Source organism: Sminthopsis crassicaudata, chromosome 4 (genome assembly GCF_048593235.1).
Source record: "Sminthopsis crassicaudata isolate SCR6 chromosome 4, ASM4859323v1, whole genome shotgun sequence".
Lineage (NCBI taxonomy): Eukaryota > Metazoa > Chordata > Mammalia > Dasyuromorphia > Dasyuridae > Sminthopsis > Sminthopsis crassicaudata.
In genome coordinates, this window is record NC_133620.1 from 341,750,468 (window position 1) to 341,768,062 (window position 17,595).

Consider the following 17,595-nt stretch of genomic DNA (forward strand, 5'->3'; position numbering starts at 1 on the left):
ATCTTTTTCCGAAGTACTCTCAATGGTATAATATATCTTGATAGATATGCTATGCTTTTTAAAATCAACTATTTGCTAAAAGAAAGGGATGTGTGCTTAGCATAAGTTCGTACCAACCTTGTTAATTGTGTCTGACCTAAGTTTATTACACATTTAATATTGTCTTCATTGATGTGGCTGTAGCCATTGGTACATGTGGGTATTCTTTCTTTTCTGATTTCTTCATTTAGCATCATTATATATCTTTCCATATTTCTTATAATTCTTTTTAGTCCTCATTCCTTGTAGTACAATAATCTCTTTCATCCATATCCAATGATTTATTCATCTGCATTATTGAGCAAGAAAAACAATACCCTTTTTGCTAACACAACTAGTATTGCTATCCCTGGAATTGTGCAGATGTGTTTTGTTTTGTTTTTTTTTTTCCCTTGCCGTCAATAACCTTTTTGGAGTATTGCATAATCATTAAGTCCTTTCCAAAATAATTCAGCAGATTTCCAGCTCTACAAGCATTGCATTTTTAGAGTGTCTATTTTTTAAATAGTCTTTCTCTCCAACATTGAATGTGGGATTGGGGGTAAGATGAATACTCAGTTAGTTAGATTTGCATCTCTCTGATCAGTCTTGAGTTTGACAGGACTATTGAAATAAAAGGTTTTATGAAGGAAATGGGGGTGCCAAAGTGGGTAAAAGTGTTCTTTAGGGAACAAAGGTAATAGGAGTTTTACATAGTTTTACTAAGGTCCCTTATTGTGATTTTTTTTCTTCTCCATTTAGAACACTGACATCAGTGGAGCAGATGAACATTTTTAGATTCTAGATTCCTAGATTCCTAGAAGAGTAGTTTGGGCCTACAGCACAATCTCTACTTCTGGTGTGCCATCCACTTTAACTGGGTATTAAAAGCTATTTATGGATCATAAACTGTACTAAAAGGTGCTCTTCACCTGTGGTGTCAAACTCAGTAAGAAATAGTTCCCTGCTGACTGCATGTTGACTTAAAACCCACAAATTTATATTTTATCTATTATATTTGTATTTATTTTGTTAATCATTTCCTTGTTAAATTTAAATCTGATTAGGAAGTGCTTGGCCAGAGTTTAACACTTCTGCTTTGTTGATTATTGATTTAATTAATGGTAAAAGAGAGGCAAAATTAAAAACTCAAATTGTATGTAGCTCAGAACCACCAAATAGGCTTCCTAAGTATTGTACTCATATAACTATTCTAGATAGGCATCAAATAGAAATAACAAAAAAAAAAAGTAACTGACAATTGTTGGAGGGACCATGGGAAGACAGACACTTTTTTAATGTCTTCTAGGTCAAACTGAATTGATCTTTTCTGGGATATAATTTTGAATTATATCCAAAAAGTTAGCAGAGCATATCAGTTGACTCAATGATACATAAATAAGCCTAGGATGAAGCCTATGATATTAAAATATCTTTCTCCCTCCTCCCCCCCCCCCTTTTTTTTTTTTTTCCTGAGGCTGGGGTTAAGTGACTTGCCCAGGGTCACACAGCTAGGAAGTGTTAAGTGTCTGAGATCAAATTTGAACTCGGGTCCTCCTGAATTTAAGGCTGGCGCTCTATCCACTGCGCCACCTAGCTGCCCCCCTATATTAAAATATCTATAGGAGTAAATTATGGTATAAGATTGTAATGGATTACTATGATGTAAGACATGAAGGCTGGATTTAGAGATATCTGAGAAGAGTTGTAGGAACAAGTGATTATGAAAATCAATGCTCCAATCATGACTCCAAAAGATTGGTTATTCTTTGCACCTCTTGGCAAAGAGGTAAATTTTTTTCCCCCAGACTCTTAACATTGTACTTGTGTGACTTATATGTAATAAGGGAAAGTTTTGGGAGGAGAGGAGGTAGCCATTGTGATTCCAAAGAAAAGGAGGAAAAGAACATCTGTGACTTGTTTTTATATTAGAAGGACCAGATGCAATTGTTACAAAAATTTTATGATAATCTGTTATTCACTTTCTCTTTTGTTTTGTGGACAAATATTTGTGCTGAGGCAGTTGATTTTGCTTGGTCTTTGTAAGGTTAAGAATTCACAAAAGAAAGCAGAAGAAATTTTGGAAAGGAATACATATTAGCATTGGAAATCTACCCTCTTAAATTTGACAAGCCATATGTAGTGAAGATTCTCTTTTCTGTTCCTTGTATGTGGAGAAATGTTCATACTAGCTAGGTTTGGGGGGATGCATTATACTAGAACTTGACAAATACATCTACTTTTGAGGGCAGTCATTGAAAGTAATTTGCTTCAGTGATCCCTAGCCAAAAATTATCTTGTGATTTACAAAGCACTTTACACTTTACCAGTTATAGTAATTCTATAAAGGTGGCTTAAAATTGAAATTAAAAATTTCCCATGAGGAATTAAAGAGGGGAACAGGTAAAGAGAGCAAGTTAATGGATTATGGTCACAAAGCAACAGTGCTCAGGGCAGAAAGTATAGTCCTGGAGATCCATAACTGTTTATTGTCCCACATTGTCTTTTGTTTTTTTCTTAAACTCTGACTGAAACAAATTATTGTGCAAGGTCCATGTAGTGCAGGAAGTCATTTTGCTTTATCCCATATTCAGGATACCACTCCCCTAGTGCTTTGGGTTTGATTGCAGTTGTATGGTCACCATGGTAGCATGTTTGTCATCCCACTGTTTCCCTTTGGCCTCTGACAGCTTACTCTTCATTTTCTAGTCTCCTCTAGGACCACAGCATTGGCCACCTGCCTTCCTGGGGGCATTTGAGCAGCAGGGCCAACTGGACATTCTCTTCCCGCTAAAAGGGAAGCATTAGCCTCCTTCTATTACTCCTTAAGCTTCCCAACTGGTGCACATTCTTGTTTTTCTGGCCAAGGAATCCTTTTATTTGTTGGATGTTGAATCTTTTAGCTTCCTTTAAAAATCATTACTTAGAGAAGGACTGTATTTTGGCTCCCTGTTGCAGCTTTTCACCCATTGATCCTCTCACTAACTTCTGCTAACTGTGATCTGAGCCAAAGGGCCCCAAGCCTCACAAATGGTAACCGTCAAAAGGGATGGGAGGATGGTGAATGGGGAATCCAGAATCCCCAGGGATTGTGCTCTCAATAGTACTTGCCATCTGATCTGTTTAGCTTGTGTCCATCTCTATAAAAGACCAGATAGATATATCATTCTTGTGAGCTTGGATTATCATTGATACTTAAAAAAGAAAAGGGGGGGGATGGAAAGTGAAAAGGAGAATAATAGGAAAGCAGTGAATTAAAAATAAGTTTATGCAGTGCTACTAATGATTGAACTACCTTTATGAACTGACTAATAGTCTGTGGGGAATTTCATATGACAAATTGCCTGTAATGGAAAAGGGAGAAGTCACTACATGGGTTTTCAATTGCATATTTGGCACTACTGTAGCCCACCCAGCATCAGGGCCTTTTGTAACTAGGATAGGAAGCCTAGCTGAACACTTGCTATAGTAATCATTTCATGACAAGTTGGTTGTGCATCCATATTAAACTTTTTATTGCCTTGCAGCAACCTGTAAGGAGGAGACGGGGAGAAAGTTCATTTGACATTAACAACATTGTGATCCCAATGTCTGTTGCTGCAACAACACGTGTAGAAAAGCTACAATACAAGGAGATTCTTACACCCAGGTACTCCCTGATGCTTGTTACAGCTGTCCTTGCCGTTTTCCTTATTACAGAGATTCTCCCCTGGATATTATTTGAATACATAAGACACATGGATGAGAAGGTTTCTCTGGGTGGCCTCCTAGTGGTGCAGTAATTTTCCACATCCTAGCAGAGGTTAACATGTTTGCCCATGCTGATATCTGGGTCATGTGCCCATATATAGGCCTGTGGGTTTTTTTGTTTGTTTGTTTTGTTTTTACCGGTTCCCACTCTAAGTGACCGTCATCTCACCTCTCCTATGCCTTTCTCTGTGTTTTGTAGCTGGAGGGAAGTGGATCTTCAGTCTCTAAAGGTGAATCCTGATGAGGAGAATGAGGAGGTATGACACAGACAATGTTGTGATTAAACCCTGAGTGTCCCAAATGATTTCACACTGTAATAAAGTCTTGGACTTAGGTAGCTCTTCTTTTCTGCACTCCTGACACTGTTTTCCTGTCTTGCATCCTCCCTCACCCTGAAGTCTTCCTCCCCCCTGCCCTCTCCAAACACATACACCTTCTCACCTACCTTCTCTACCTCCCTTCATTTTTTCTGCTGCCATTTCTCTCTCTTTCTCTCAGGCCAGATATAATGTCACAGGGGAACCTAGACATTTGGGGGTAGAAGGAGGAAGGGAAAGGAAACACCTACCAATGACTCTGCTCCCTTGCAGATTGAGGACCTCTCTGATGCAGCTTTTGCAGCCCTGCATGCCAAGTGTGAGGAGATGGAGCGAGCACGGTGGTTGTGGACCACAAGTGTGCCACCCCAGCGGCGAGGTAGCAGGTAGCGTACCTGGACAAGTGGATATCAATATGGGAAGGGAGGATAAATAGTTAGCAAGACTTCTCTGTTCTATATGGGGGAAAGTACCAGGTAGATTCACTCAGTAATATTTATATGATGGTAAATGTCCCTGTGTGACACATGGTAAACCAATCAGTATTTGATTTAGGGGAAGGCAGTATATCTTTAAAAAGGCAATATAATATTTGAATTACTTGCTTCATGAGGATTGATGGGAGAAGGTCCTTATTAAACAGGAGGTTATTTTTTTCTCAAGCACCATCTCCTAAAAGGGACCAGGATCTATTTAGAGAGAGTAAAAAGCCCTCTCTGAAGTTTACAGGAACCTATAGTTTAGGCATTCATAATGAAGCTTCCTATTGTGTGTGCTATTATGAAGATTTTGTTCTAATACTGTATGTGTGTATAGGATCAATGTGACTTTGCTTTTTGAAGAGAGTGTAGTATAGTAAAAGATTGGAGACCCTTAATCTATCGTCTTGTGATTTAGAAATAATAACTATAGTAGTAGTAATTGATGTTTATGTGATCATTAGGTCTACAATCAGTTATTAAACTTTTACTATGTGCCAGGTTCTGTGCTAAGCAGTGGGGGTACAAAGAAAAGCAGAAAGCAGCCTCTGCCAGAGGCAGGGGCCCCTAAAGCTCCCATTCTGTCTAATCTTACACAGTATCATCAAGAAACACACACTTGAGAGATAGAGCTTTATCTTATAGAATCCTCAGGGAAGACTTAACAGATCAAGGTACAGGAAAGGAGAATGAATCTCTGAAGACCACGGTTCTAAAAGAGTTTGATAGTTTGTAGATAATCCCTCTGGTTTGACTGTTTCCTACAGCATCATTCCAGTTCCAGGTTCATTTAGCACTTGGCCTAAAGCCAAGGACTGAGACTGATCAAGTACCTGATCCCCTACTTTGAGAAGAATGGGGGGTGATTTTGATGGTGTACACCATTCAACACTTTTACAGTATCACTTCATTTTTGCCTTTTACCCTGCAAATCTGCTGAAGTTTTTGGCAAGATACTCAGTCTCAACTCCTGGATCGCTTACCAGAATGTACATTTGAGCCATGTCTCACATTTTCATACAATCCTCAAAACAACCCTACAGAGTATATGCTAAATGTGATATTTGTGTCCACTTTAAAGATAATGAAAATTAATCTGAGGTGTTAGTGATTTATCCCAGAATCATAGAACTGATTTCACATGGTTTAATTCAAACCCAATACAGTTCTGTAACACAGTCATGTTTAGGCAGATGTATCCTGGTATTTTGTTCTGTCTCAAAGTCCCTGTTATACTTTGTCTCTACTTCCAATGTTTTAGTAGCAAAGAATCCTCATGTCTCAAACAAAGATTTCAGCCATATGGGGCTTTCATTTTTGTTTCTTGATGATGCATTATTTAATTTTTTCTTTGTGTCCATTTATATAATGTTCCTGGGCTTTTGGCTTTTGTTCAGCCTTATCCATGCAAAAAGAGAGAGGGGGAAGGGGAGGGAGAGAGAGAATGTGTGAGTGTGTCTTTGTGTCTGTGATAAGCAGAATATTTACTTCTTTCTATGCCTGCCATCTGTATTTTTGTATTATCCACAAAAGAAAGGCTTTGAGTCTAGTCAGTCTTCTCAAACTAGTGTCCCATTACAAGGAAATTTGGGAAATGTGAGATATCCTGGAAATGGATAGAGCGACTATCTTATGTTGTTTATCTTACATAAAAAACTGCATGATTGTGGATGTATTGGAACACTGTCCCACAAACTTTCTCTGATTCTGTGGTTTGAATTCCCTGGTGCAGGTCTTATAGATCATCAGATGGCCGGACAACCCCACAACTGGGCAATGCCAACTCTTCCACCCCCCAGCCTGCTTCTCCAGATATCAGCAATAGCCACTCGATTTCAGAGTTTTCCCACAGTCAGTCCCCTCGAAGCCCCATCAGCCCAGACCTGCTTTCTGCTTCCCTCACTCCTATAGCCCGAGAGAACCTGCGACATCTGTCCATTGAAGATACTCGTTGTTCCACCCCAGAGTTGGGACTGGATGAACAGGTGAGTGACTTCATTACTTTCTCTGTGGCAGAGGTACAGAGGTACAGAGGAGCTGCTGGGGTGGGTAGAGGATCAAGTCCTTTTAATGATGGTGCAGAGCTTAATGTTTGTCCTCTGCCCTGTTCTCCTTTAAGGCCTTGGGCAAAATCTAGAGGTTAATGCTGGTTTTGGAAAAGATTTTGTCCAGAGTGTATACTCTGTAGACAAAATGGATTCTCCAATCCCCTACTCCTCTTTCTTGGCCGTGCTCTATGAATTATGGACCAGAAAAGGTAGAGAGGACAAACTGAGGGTAATCAAATCACAACCCTGTCCAAACTCACTTTCTTTGTGCTCTGCAGACTGTCCAACCCTGGGAGCGGCGCAGCTTCCCCCTGCCCCACAGCCCCCAGGCAGAGTGTGAAGACCATATGGATGCACAGGAACGGGCGGCCCGTTGTACTCGGCGTACCCCAGGTGGCAAGGGAGGCCGGGAGCTGGACAGTGCACCCACCTCTCCTCCTCTTGCAAGTTTCAAGAGCAGGCACCTGTCATCATCAGCCACAGCGCAGCGCCCCACCCACAGATGAACAAGTGGAGTTTGAGAGTCCAACTGAAATGAACTCACTAACTTGGCATTAAAGCTTCAGAAATCTCTTGTGTTTGATATTCAAACATCATATGCCGAAAATTTTCACAGTTTTTAGTGAATTTAAGGAGTTTAGAAACTGTTTTGGTCTTCTTTTCCCCCTTTCCTTTTTTCCCTTTCATTTTTGGTTTTCATGTTGTCTTGTGGCACACCTAAATGGACTTATTCCTCCAGTTGGCAAACAAAAGTTTTGGGTAAGACCCTTCCCACCTCTTAACTCCCCACCCAGCCTGGTTCTAGCATGCTTCCCAGCCCCACTGATTTACTGAACTTTCAGATTCATTTTTCCTTACTTAAAACATGTTTTTGTCACCTGGAACCCAGGCATTAGAGTGCTGATGTGGGCATGGGCGTTGGAATATTCATATTCAGCACTGACTCCCACCAGGTCTACTGAACTGCTTGCTTGAGGCAATCTGTACCTGTGTAGGCCTCAGGTAAACAGGTGGAGCTTCCCTTCTTTTATGTGGCTAGAAGAACCATCTAGTTTTCCCTCTGCATTTAATCACCTTTATTTTGACCCTTAACTATAGCAACTCAGCTGTTCATATTCTCTTACTCTCTCACTCTGTCTGTCTCTCCTCTCGTGTCTCACACACACACACACACACACACACACACACACACACACACACACACACACGAGTATACATTTCTCACTTACTTTGTTTTACAGGCAGGGTTTAAGGTTCAACCTTTATTACCATCCCCCAATCAGCCAACTAGGAGGGTTTGAAAATGAAGCATAACTTTTGTCATCCTAACTTCTCAAATGATCACTTAAACACATTTCCTTCATGTCTAAGTTCTCCTTAGTCTGTCTCAACTAGGCCCTTTTCTCATGACCCCATCCCTTAAACCTTTGCCTGTGGAATGTCCTAGTCTCTTCTTCCATCAAACACCTCTATTTCTCTCCCCTTCCCCCTCCCCCCCAATCATCTTTCTTAGCCTTGTGCCTGTCTCATGTATAATTACATCACCAAAAAGAGGAAAAAAACAAAGGACATAACTTTTTTTTTTTTTTTGGCCATTTTGTAATCGTATAAAAATAGTAGATGAACTGCTTAATGGTTGGGGTTTTTTCACAATTTTCAACATTAGTGACTTTTTTTCTGTTTGCTAGTTAAAGGGTTTGTCATTGTTTCTTTAAAAACAATAATGCACCATATCCCTATGCATAAGTGCTTCTTCTATTTATAAGGTTGAAAATTCTGAATAACCCTTTTAGTATTGTAAAAAAAAAAAAAAACAACAAAAAAAAAAACCCACAAAAATGCAAAAAAAAAAAAAAAAGTCCCCACCTTGTATTTTGTAAATATTTTCTTTTCTTGCTTTGAGCTGTGTAATGGCAGCAGGAATCCGTAGCTGTCTTTGTTCTATAGAAATGCTTTTCTTCAGAGAAGCTGATCTTTGTTAATGTCTTGATTCTGTTCACAGAGCACAGAACAGTGCTTCCCAAAAAAAAGCAGAAAAAAAATGGGAAAAAAATTAAAAAAAAAAATTACAGGATGTTATTTGCTGGATTCTTTGTTGGCAAACAGGATTTATTGGGTTCCCGGCTGACCAAAGCAGCTAGTTCCAGAAACCAGTCATAGCCAGGTACAGGGAGAACTGCATAGAATTTGAGTGAGAAAGGACTTGAGTTTATTTTTCTCTGTCACAAGCCACTGTCAATGAATCATAGTCTGGTGCAAAGTGATGTGCCCCCAGCTAGGTTTCCCAGAGATTGTTTTCTCCCTGTGTGGATGTCCCAAAAGACAACCCAGGAAACATGTTCATCAGAGGAAGCCAAAGAGAAAGGATCCATTAGGTCACCCTTACTAAAGTACAATTTCTGACCCTGGTAGGGGAAAAGGCCCAGAGGTTTGTATTTTCCAAAGAGAGGTGGCACTTACTGCTACTTGGGTTGGGTTGGATCATTGGTGGGGCTGAAAAGAATCACTCCACAGTTATTCACATGCCAGATGAGTAAGGGGCTTCAGTGGAAACATACTGGTTGGATGCAGAGTGTGAAAAACAGGGCTGGGGTACAAGACCTTGTTTACCTATAGGTAACCTAGAAAGCACCTCACCTTGTAAGGAGAGAGATTACATAAAGAACTTAATAAGCCATCAGAGGAACTCAATTTTAATTAGTGATGTGTAAAGAAAAGATTCCTCACTTCAACTAGTTACCACTTGTCTCTTTAATTGGGGGTCTTTTAGATTTGTGAGAAAACCTTGAGGTGGAGGGCAGATTCCTCTTCCCCCACCCCTTTACAAATTCTGGTTGCTACTTGGGCACATTGTTTTGGCTGTTACTCCTGGGTGGTTGCTGTGCAGCCTCATGCCTATCCTAGCAGTGGCCCAGCTCAAAAGAATTGTCAGAAATAACTCCTTTAAGTATTAATGGTCCTGGAGGGCATTTCTGGGCATGGCATGCCACTTTTTGTCTCCTAAGACACGAGAACTAGTGCTTTGAGACACTGGCATAATTTTGTAATCACTGATGGCTAGCTGTCTTTAGGCCTCTTTCCCCCCTCCACTCTGGCTCCTCAATTAGCAGCTGTGGTTCTTTATTCTCATCCAGTGACTGAAAGTAGCTTGTGATGAGTTGGACTTGGGAATCAGGAGGCCTACTTTAACTTTTGACTTGGCAGAACCCAGACTCAGTGCAAGGCTTTTGGTCTAGCCCTGACATGAAAGTGCAGGGAAAGCTGTGAAGCCGTCCTGTAACAGGAGGAGCCCAAGCCTTCAGTGTTTTTAAAAGGGATACCTTTTGATAGAATTCTAGGTATTAGTGAGCAGTTGAGGGAAGAACCTACACCTGACAAAGCCTGTGTCCACTTCAGGGTGAGGAACAAAACAATGCTTTTATTTTGTGTTTAGAAAAACTCCCCTCATCCCAAACCAAGGTGATATCTGTCCATTCTCACAAATTTTTTTTCCCCCCATAGAGTAAGTTCAGGCCAGAGAAACCTGAGAGGTTAGAAATCTTGTTCTTTCCTGAACCAGAATCCCTTTCTTAAGCTACTATAGTATGGCAAATTGTTCAAGCCTATGCCCTTCTCATCTCCTCCCCATCAAATGTAACTCAAGTCCAGTTTCTTAAACTGATTTGAGACCCCTTATGGGGTCTTATAACAATGTGGGGAAATTGATTTTTTTTTTTATCAAGTAAATCAATGATTTATTTGTATGTCTATTTCATACACCTTTATATCCAGGGTCGTGTAAAAATTTCTCAGGCAAGAAATAGTTGTGAATGGAAATAGTTTGAGAAGGTCTGCCCCAAAAGATACTAAAAGTCTTGTGCCCCTCTGCCCATGCTCCAGTTCCAAGTTCTTTTCCCTAGATTTCCTTATATGTAAGGTTAGAATAGACCTAATTCATCTATTGAGCCCTCACCATTGCTACCTGGTTCACTGGAAAAAAGGTCAAAATCAATACCTAGACTGTCCTGTGACACTTGGAATGGTGACATACTGAGGACCCCCACATCCTTTAGCCTTTCCTGGTCCAGGATGCTGATCTTTTGCCTCCAGCTTCTGTGTGCTGTGAATGTATATGCTGGCAGAGCTGGTGTGATGGTTCCCTGTAGGCCCACTTAGCACAGTGGAAGGTAAAATGCATGAAGGACCTTGCCGGGTTTTCCCATCTGTTTTGTTGGGTAACACCCTTTAACCCTTTTAGGCCCAGAACAAGTATCTAAAAGCTGTCGGTGTGATTGAGTTCACTGAAGGTGTCCAACATTCAAACTCATATGTATGATGTCCAGCATTTCCCTCCTTTCTCTTTATAGCTTGTTGCTTGTTAATTCATGAGCAAATGAGTTACCATATTAATACCAACACTTCACCAGACCTTAAAAGTGCTATATAAAATGCTCATGAAAATTGTGATTGTCTAAATCATATTTTCAAAACACAGATCAGAAAAGTGAGTTTCTTTGCTGCTTACATTTCTGTTTCTTCTCCCATTTCTCTTTCCTGTATTTGAGTTCTGCTTATACAGTTGTTTAGTTCCATACCCTATTTTTTTTCCCCTCAAGTCTTGGACAGGGATGGGACCTGAGCTGGATTTATTGTGGATCAAAACATGTGGTAGTGGATCTTGAAGAAAAGCAGTCACCTTCTGACTTTGCTAAACCTAAATTTGGTGCCCAATCACCATGGGGCTTTGGTTCTCTTAAACCCTGACAAATGCATATGCTGGGAAAACCTATGGAACTGTCCTATAACAAGAGAAACCCAAGCCTTCTGTGTTATGCTACATACTTTTAGCATCTGTCTAGTGTTGAGACTCAACACTGCATGTGTTGAGCTGAGAATTGTCATTTGAGGACCTAGAGAATATGAAGGGGGGAAAAAACAAGACTGAGGTACCAAGTTAAACTCAATAGCAGGGAGAATGTGGGGTCCCTAACCCCAACTTGGAAGCTATTAACTCACAAGAGTGGGAAAATTTTGCCTTTCCCAACATATAGACTCTGTAGGAAATAAGACTGGAAGAGAAAGGTTTGTGGCTGCAGCCATATAAATTTGGGGTTCCAGTCATCCACATCACCAGGGATGACAGTCTCATTTCTGTAAGGAGGATCATCGGGGAAATACTTTCATATGTATACACTAACTACATGCCAATCCAGATTATTCTCACAGTTCAAAAAAAGCACTTTTGTCTGACCTTTTGTTCCAGTTACTCTGGAATATTGTGCAAACTTAAGCATGAGACAATGTCATGTATGAGAAAATTTCAAACGAGTCCAGTACCTCATCTTTCCTGGGTTTAGTGAGTTATGTCTTGGGCACAGAAGCTTTATCATCTAGATGATGTAGATCTTATTAGACATCAGTCCAATTGCAGTGTTAATTTTGAGCAACTTGAAAATTGAGGCATCCAGTTCCAGGGTTCGTGGTCCACATAAAGTTCCTAAATAACCTCTTCTCCTTATTTGTCCTGATTCCCAGGGGGCCTTCGGGATGTTCGACTGACTTTTAATATGGGAAACAGAGCCCAAATACTAGCAGTGTTTCTGTGCTTGGCCCTGTTCCCAAGATGCTCCTTTATAGCTAAAGTGACTGACAAACAATGTGAAAAATGACAACGGCTGTGGTCTTTTATCTAAAGTGCTAGTGGTGGTTGGTGTCCCTATTGAGTAATGATAATGTGGTTCAGACAGATTGGCTTTGATCTTTCCAGCTAATATTAAGGTTAAATGCTGAAATCTCCACTAAAAGTGCAAAATGGGTGTCAAAATAACTCCCTATGCATGCTACATAGGATAGAGCTGAAAGGGACCTTGGACATCACCTACTACGACCTCCTCATTGGATGGATGGAGAGTTTGAGAGGTGATGTCACCTTTCAGAGACTACCCAGGTAAATGACAATGGACTCTGAAACCAAATCCTATGCTTGTGGAGAAGGTGACCCAGGCACAATAATTCTCAATGTACTGGAGGCCCTCCCTATTGTCACCCTTCTATCCTACCTCCCTCCTTCCACAAAGAAAGTATTTTATTTTCATCATAGTAATAACTTTATTTCCAAATTCACTTTTACAGCAACAGTGTAAACCAGTTGTTAAAACACACAATACTATGGACATTCACAGACAGGAAGCTAAGCTAGGATGAGTTCAATCCCCCCACCCCCCACCCCCAAATTAATTAGGAAACCATGTGGATTACAATGCAGGAACTGTGCTTCCCTTTGGGGTCAAGGCCCCGTGGAAGATTAAACCATAGATAAAAGGGCAGTGCCCATTTGTAACCCTTTTCAAACAGTCTGAGGAGAAAAGTATTTGCCTGCTCCCAACTCCCCATGGCAAGTGAGCAGTAAATTAGTTAATTCAGCAGTCACAGGGCAGGTGGAAAAAGATGAATCCAGCAACTTGAAAGGCCTATGTCTTCTGGACATGGGTTCTTTCAGAAGTTCATTGGGATGAATGACTTCCCCAGGTCTAAGGAAGGATATTGGAGGGAGAACCAACCGGACAGAGGAAAGACTGGGCCAAAATAGGGTATTTGAAGCAAGTCTGGCCATTCTGAAGTCTGGCCAGCACTCAAGATTTCCCCAAAATTCTCTGACTACTTATGGTTGAGTCCCAATGCTCATAGTGGGCAGCTTTCATCAAGACACGTGTGTGCACACTTGCAAGAGAGAGTCTCCCATCTTCCTCTTCTGTCAACAAAGGTGGTTTTGAAGGGGTAAAAAGTACACTTGGCTCCAAGGTTCCTGCTGTCTTCCCCATTTAAAATTTTCTACTACCTTATTGAACAAACAGGAAATAGATTCCAATGAGAGGTGATCTAAGTGGAATTCAGTATAGGATGAGGTGAGCGTGGTTTAGGTGGGAGGACTGAAAAACCAGGGCTGTAGGTCTTATTTAACCCTACCCCAAGTTTTTGCTGAGTGGTGGTGATTGTGTCCCTAGAAGCCAGTGGCTGTGACTGGCATTGATGGCTTGGAGATGGCTCTTTCCTACCTTCCTATATGAGTAATTAAAGCCACTTTAATAATTTTTCTTGCTAAGTTACAAATCCAGCTACTTCCTCCAGCTGTTGTTGGGAGGGGGAAGAAAAACCAACACAATGTTGAAGTCAAGATTTCCCTGATCTTTCATAAATACCAATGTCTTTGGGGCCTCCACTCCTTCTAAAACTAGACCTACCTCCCCCAAGAGCTCCGGGCAAGATTACCACTGCACCCAGATGGAGGGCACCTGTGTCATGTGCTGTCTCAAGGCAACAAAGCTCCAATCCAGCGGACTGCCCTCCTGGGGCCTGAACACCTCTTCTGCTACTACAAGATGGGGAGGGAAGAAGTGAAGAAATACTGAATTTGGGCAGCAATTCCTTAAAGTACAAATTCACATTCTTTTCCCCTCCCCCAGAGGCCCATCTACTGATTGACCTGCCTTGACTTGGAGCTACAAGAAAAAGCAACATGGAGATCTTGCTTGGTCTCTCCTTGGGGCCCAGGAAGGATGTATCAGTGGGTTTCCCGGAGCTGCACTCCCATGCCCCCAGCCCATCCATGACAGGGAGCTGGCCAACTTCATGGGCATTTGCTGAGTCGCAAGTAAGCTTCCAGTATGGGGCTTTGCTTCAGGGATCTGTAGCTGGGAAACAAAAGGTACTCTGCCAGCCTGAAGGTGGAAGGCCTTCCTCAGCAGGGGGTAGCTTCCCTATGCCAGGCTCGTGCTAGCGTTGGAGGGCTCTGTGACTGAGCTGCTCCAAACCTCCTGGGAAGAGGGGAAGGGAAGGAGAGCCTCTGAGGCTGCAGCGTCTGAGCCCAAACCTAGAGCTGTGCCTGGAGATTTGAGAACACCCAAGATGAAGTTACCAGAGCCCGACTGAGCATCCCTGGCTATCCCAGACAGAGGCTACTTCCTGCTGGGAAGGATTTTCAGAGCGCTGCCGTGCACTTTCAAAATAGGATTTTCCAGGAAAAATTCGTTTTCTCATCTCACACAAGAGCAAGGGACAGTATGAAATGTGATAAACTGGTAGCTAACATACATTTTCATAAAGTAACTAAGTTTGCCCCATCCTGCCACCTCTGTTCACTGATACACACACCCATCTGCTCCCCCCATTTTTGTCCCTGGAATGGCTGAACTTTCAAGGACTCTATACCTGCCCAGAGCATTTTGGCTTAATCCTTCATGTCCACGTGGGCCCTGGCCATCCTTCACCCAAACCCTGCCTTAGCAGCTCTAAGAAAGCCTAGATAAAAGGGAACATAGTCTAGTCAAGCTCTGATCTTCAGAGCTCAGCAGAGATACAACACGGCCAATCGGGCAGCTCGGGCCCCTGCAGGGCTTCTGGCAGCCAGCTTGGCCTTGTGACCCCGTGTGTGCCCCTTTGTCAGAGAGGACCCCTGCTTCCCCAGAGGAAAATCTGCTGCCTCTTGCTGGGACGTGGGGAACGAGGAGCTCCCAGGAAATCCTCTGCCACATCTTCACCCAGCCCACAGCCCCTGAGGGGAAGGATGAGGCAACAGAAGCCAGGGAGGTTGGATCTTGCCCCAAAGCATGTCAGCAGCAACCCCCCAAGAGAGAGTCTGCATGGGGATCATCATCAGACTCCAGAGTTGCGCCACCTTGCTCGGCTCTAGTTGGTGCATCTGGCTGCCCACAGGCCTGACCAGTATTCTTTCTCCAAAACTTGTCTTTAAACTGACAGATGCAGAGGGAAGGATGGGTGTGAACCCTCCGTGGTGTGACCAGGCAGGAAAGCTCCATTGCTTCTCTGTGCAGCAGTTCAAGGACAACCTCATTTCAATAAGCTCTACAAGAGAGGAATTGGCCAAGTCCGTGGGGTGCTGAATTCCTTCAGATCTGCCAGTTTTGCATCGAGGGGCCGGGGACGAAGGAGGCCTAGTCAGGAGCTGACATGATGGTCCTACGTGCCTCTTCCCATGTCCCTCACCCTGCTCCTCCAAGTACCCGAGGCCGTGGACTCCCCCTCTGCTTGGGGTCTGGGGCGGTGCTTGGGATGTGCTTGGTGCTGAGCAAAGGGCTGGCTTGTTGAGTCCCCCAGGACCCATTGCCTCAGGACATTAAGAACTCAGTTCTCACTCTTGGTGCTGTTTCGTTGTGCTCGGGGTGGGGGACGGCTGGCCCCTGGGTGCCAACAAGGGTTAGAATCCTCTCTGTAAGCACTTAATGATACATGCGGGTTTTTTTGTTTTTGTTTGTTTTTGTTTGTTTTGTGTTTTTTTTTTTCTTTTTTTTTTTCTTCTTTTTTTACAATCATCACCCTGGTGAATTCCAAGCATATACAAGACAAATGTGACTATACACCACAAGTTGATGAGGAAATAAAGGAAGGAGAAGCCTCTGTTCACTTATTCCACATCTCAAACACAGAAGCATCTTTCAATTGAATAATGGAGTTGGTGGGGAGAGGGGCAGAGAGAGATTGGGCATCCTCTGGAAGGAATGAGGGCGGGAGGAGAAGGTAGAGATACCTTCCCTGAGGAGAGAGTACACTGGAAAGGAAAGTGGATTTGGTGATTGTGTCTGGAAGTGGCAGGGCCCTCACTGGCAGGTAATGGATAATGGGCCATGGCGGGAAGGGGTCACTGCCTGTCCCTTCTGAAATGGCTTGCATCCTCCAGCTCTCTCAACCAGCTGTATCTTTGAGAATGTCAGTTCAATTCTCACAGCACTTTTTCTGAAAGGAAATCACGAAGCAATAAAATCAAGGATCAATGACTGCCCAGAAGTAGAAACTGACTTTTTAGGGGCTACAGGGAAGGTTAAGATTCAGTTGGGAAAGAGAGATGCAAAACAGTGAGCCACAGATGCTCATTACAGACAAGCAAAGGTTTGGAGAGAGAATCTGGAGCTCAGCGGGGTGGAGGGCTCCTCTAAAGAAAAAGCTTTCACCTCTAACCTGATCAACACCCAGAAAAGGGTTTACCCCAGCAAAGGGTAGGGCAAGAGTGCTCCTATTGTTCCCTCAAGCTGAAGAGGCTTGGGGGCTGCCATGCCAGAGGGTAGGACCCTCAGGGACTTGCTGAGAGTCTGAGTAAGAGGGACAAGGGGGCATGGCTATATTATGGCATCACTGAAGCTGTGGGCTTAGGAACTACCAAACTGTATGATGAATATTCCAAGAACATATATACTGAGAGCATAAAAATGGCCTTCAGTGGCACAGGAAGAAGGGAAAGGGGGTTTGGTCCACAGCATCTTCTGCTTTCCCCAACCATGTCACGGGGATTGGCATGGGAGCTCAGCATCAACCTCTTGTCAGTCATCTGGGAGGTCTTGGGTTATCCTTTTCATGCCCCCAGGTTTGAAGAACTGGGTGAGGGAGAAGAGGGAGAAGGTGGGGAAGAATTATCCCAGTCAAGAGCAAGCAAGGCTTTGTCTCCCCTTGTGCTACAGAGCTAAATAAAGGCCATGGTCCTCTGAGCCTTGCGACAAAGATACAACAGGTACACGATGCTAAAGAATGGTGGTTCCTCTGGACAAACTGCTGACCACCACTCTAGTCCTAGGACTGACTTCTTCCTGCATCATGACCCTTCTGGATATAAAGAAAAAACAAAAAAGCAAACAAGCCTCCCTGCCCCTCCTGCTGCTTTCAGGACAGCAAGGTCAATACCTTCAAGAGGAGGCTCAGTATCCTTCCTATCCCATCACTGCATGGAGGGCAGTCTTCAGAAAAAACTCCTAGCTCCAGAAAACCCAGACTGAATTCCCAAGTGGTTCACAAGCTCAAGAGGGTCAAAGGACCTCTTTCCCCAGGGAGCCTTAAAACAAAGCAGCAGCAGAACCCCCCAGCAAGCACCCCAAGCAATACACTGGCTCTTCGTCCCTCTAGAAAGCACCTTAGATATTCAGTTTTGCGATGGCAGCTATCCCAGTTCATCTTTTCGGTTCTTCCTTTGGGCTCGGATAATAAGAGTAGGGTGGGCTC

The 17,595-nt window shown here is 42.9% G+C and overlaps 1 protein-coding gene across 7 annotated transcripts in view; it reads left to right on the forward strand.

Annotated features, from left to right (window-relative positions):
- Positions 1 to 7,186, forward strand: part of KANSL1 (KAT8 regulatory NSL complex subunit 1) — a 185,133-nt gene extending 177,947 nt beyond the window's left edge. For all 7 annotated transcript variants that reach the window (XM_074260971.1, XM_074260972.1, XM_074260970.1 and 4 more), the window contains 5 exons: positions 3,546 to 3,667; positions 3,968 to 4,025; positions 4,359 to 4,471; positions 6,297 to 6,549; positions 6,891 to 7,186. In XM_074260971.1, coding sequence (XP_074117072.1) covers positions 3,546 to 3,667; positions 3,968 to 4,025; positions 4,359 to 4,471; positions 6,297 to 6,549; positions 6,891 to 7,118 — 774 coding nt within the window. In that variant the 3' untranslated portion in view covers positions 7,119 to 7,186. The remainder of the gene's footprint in view (positions 1 to 3,545; positions 3,668 to 3,967; positions 4,026 to 4,358; positions 4,472 to 6,296; positions 6,550 to 6,890) is intronic.
- Positions 7,187 to 17,595: the final 10,409 nt, after the last annotated feature.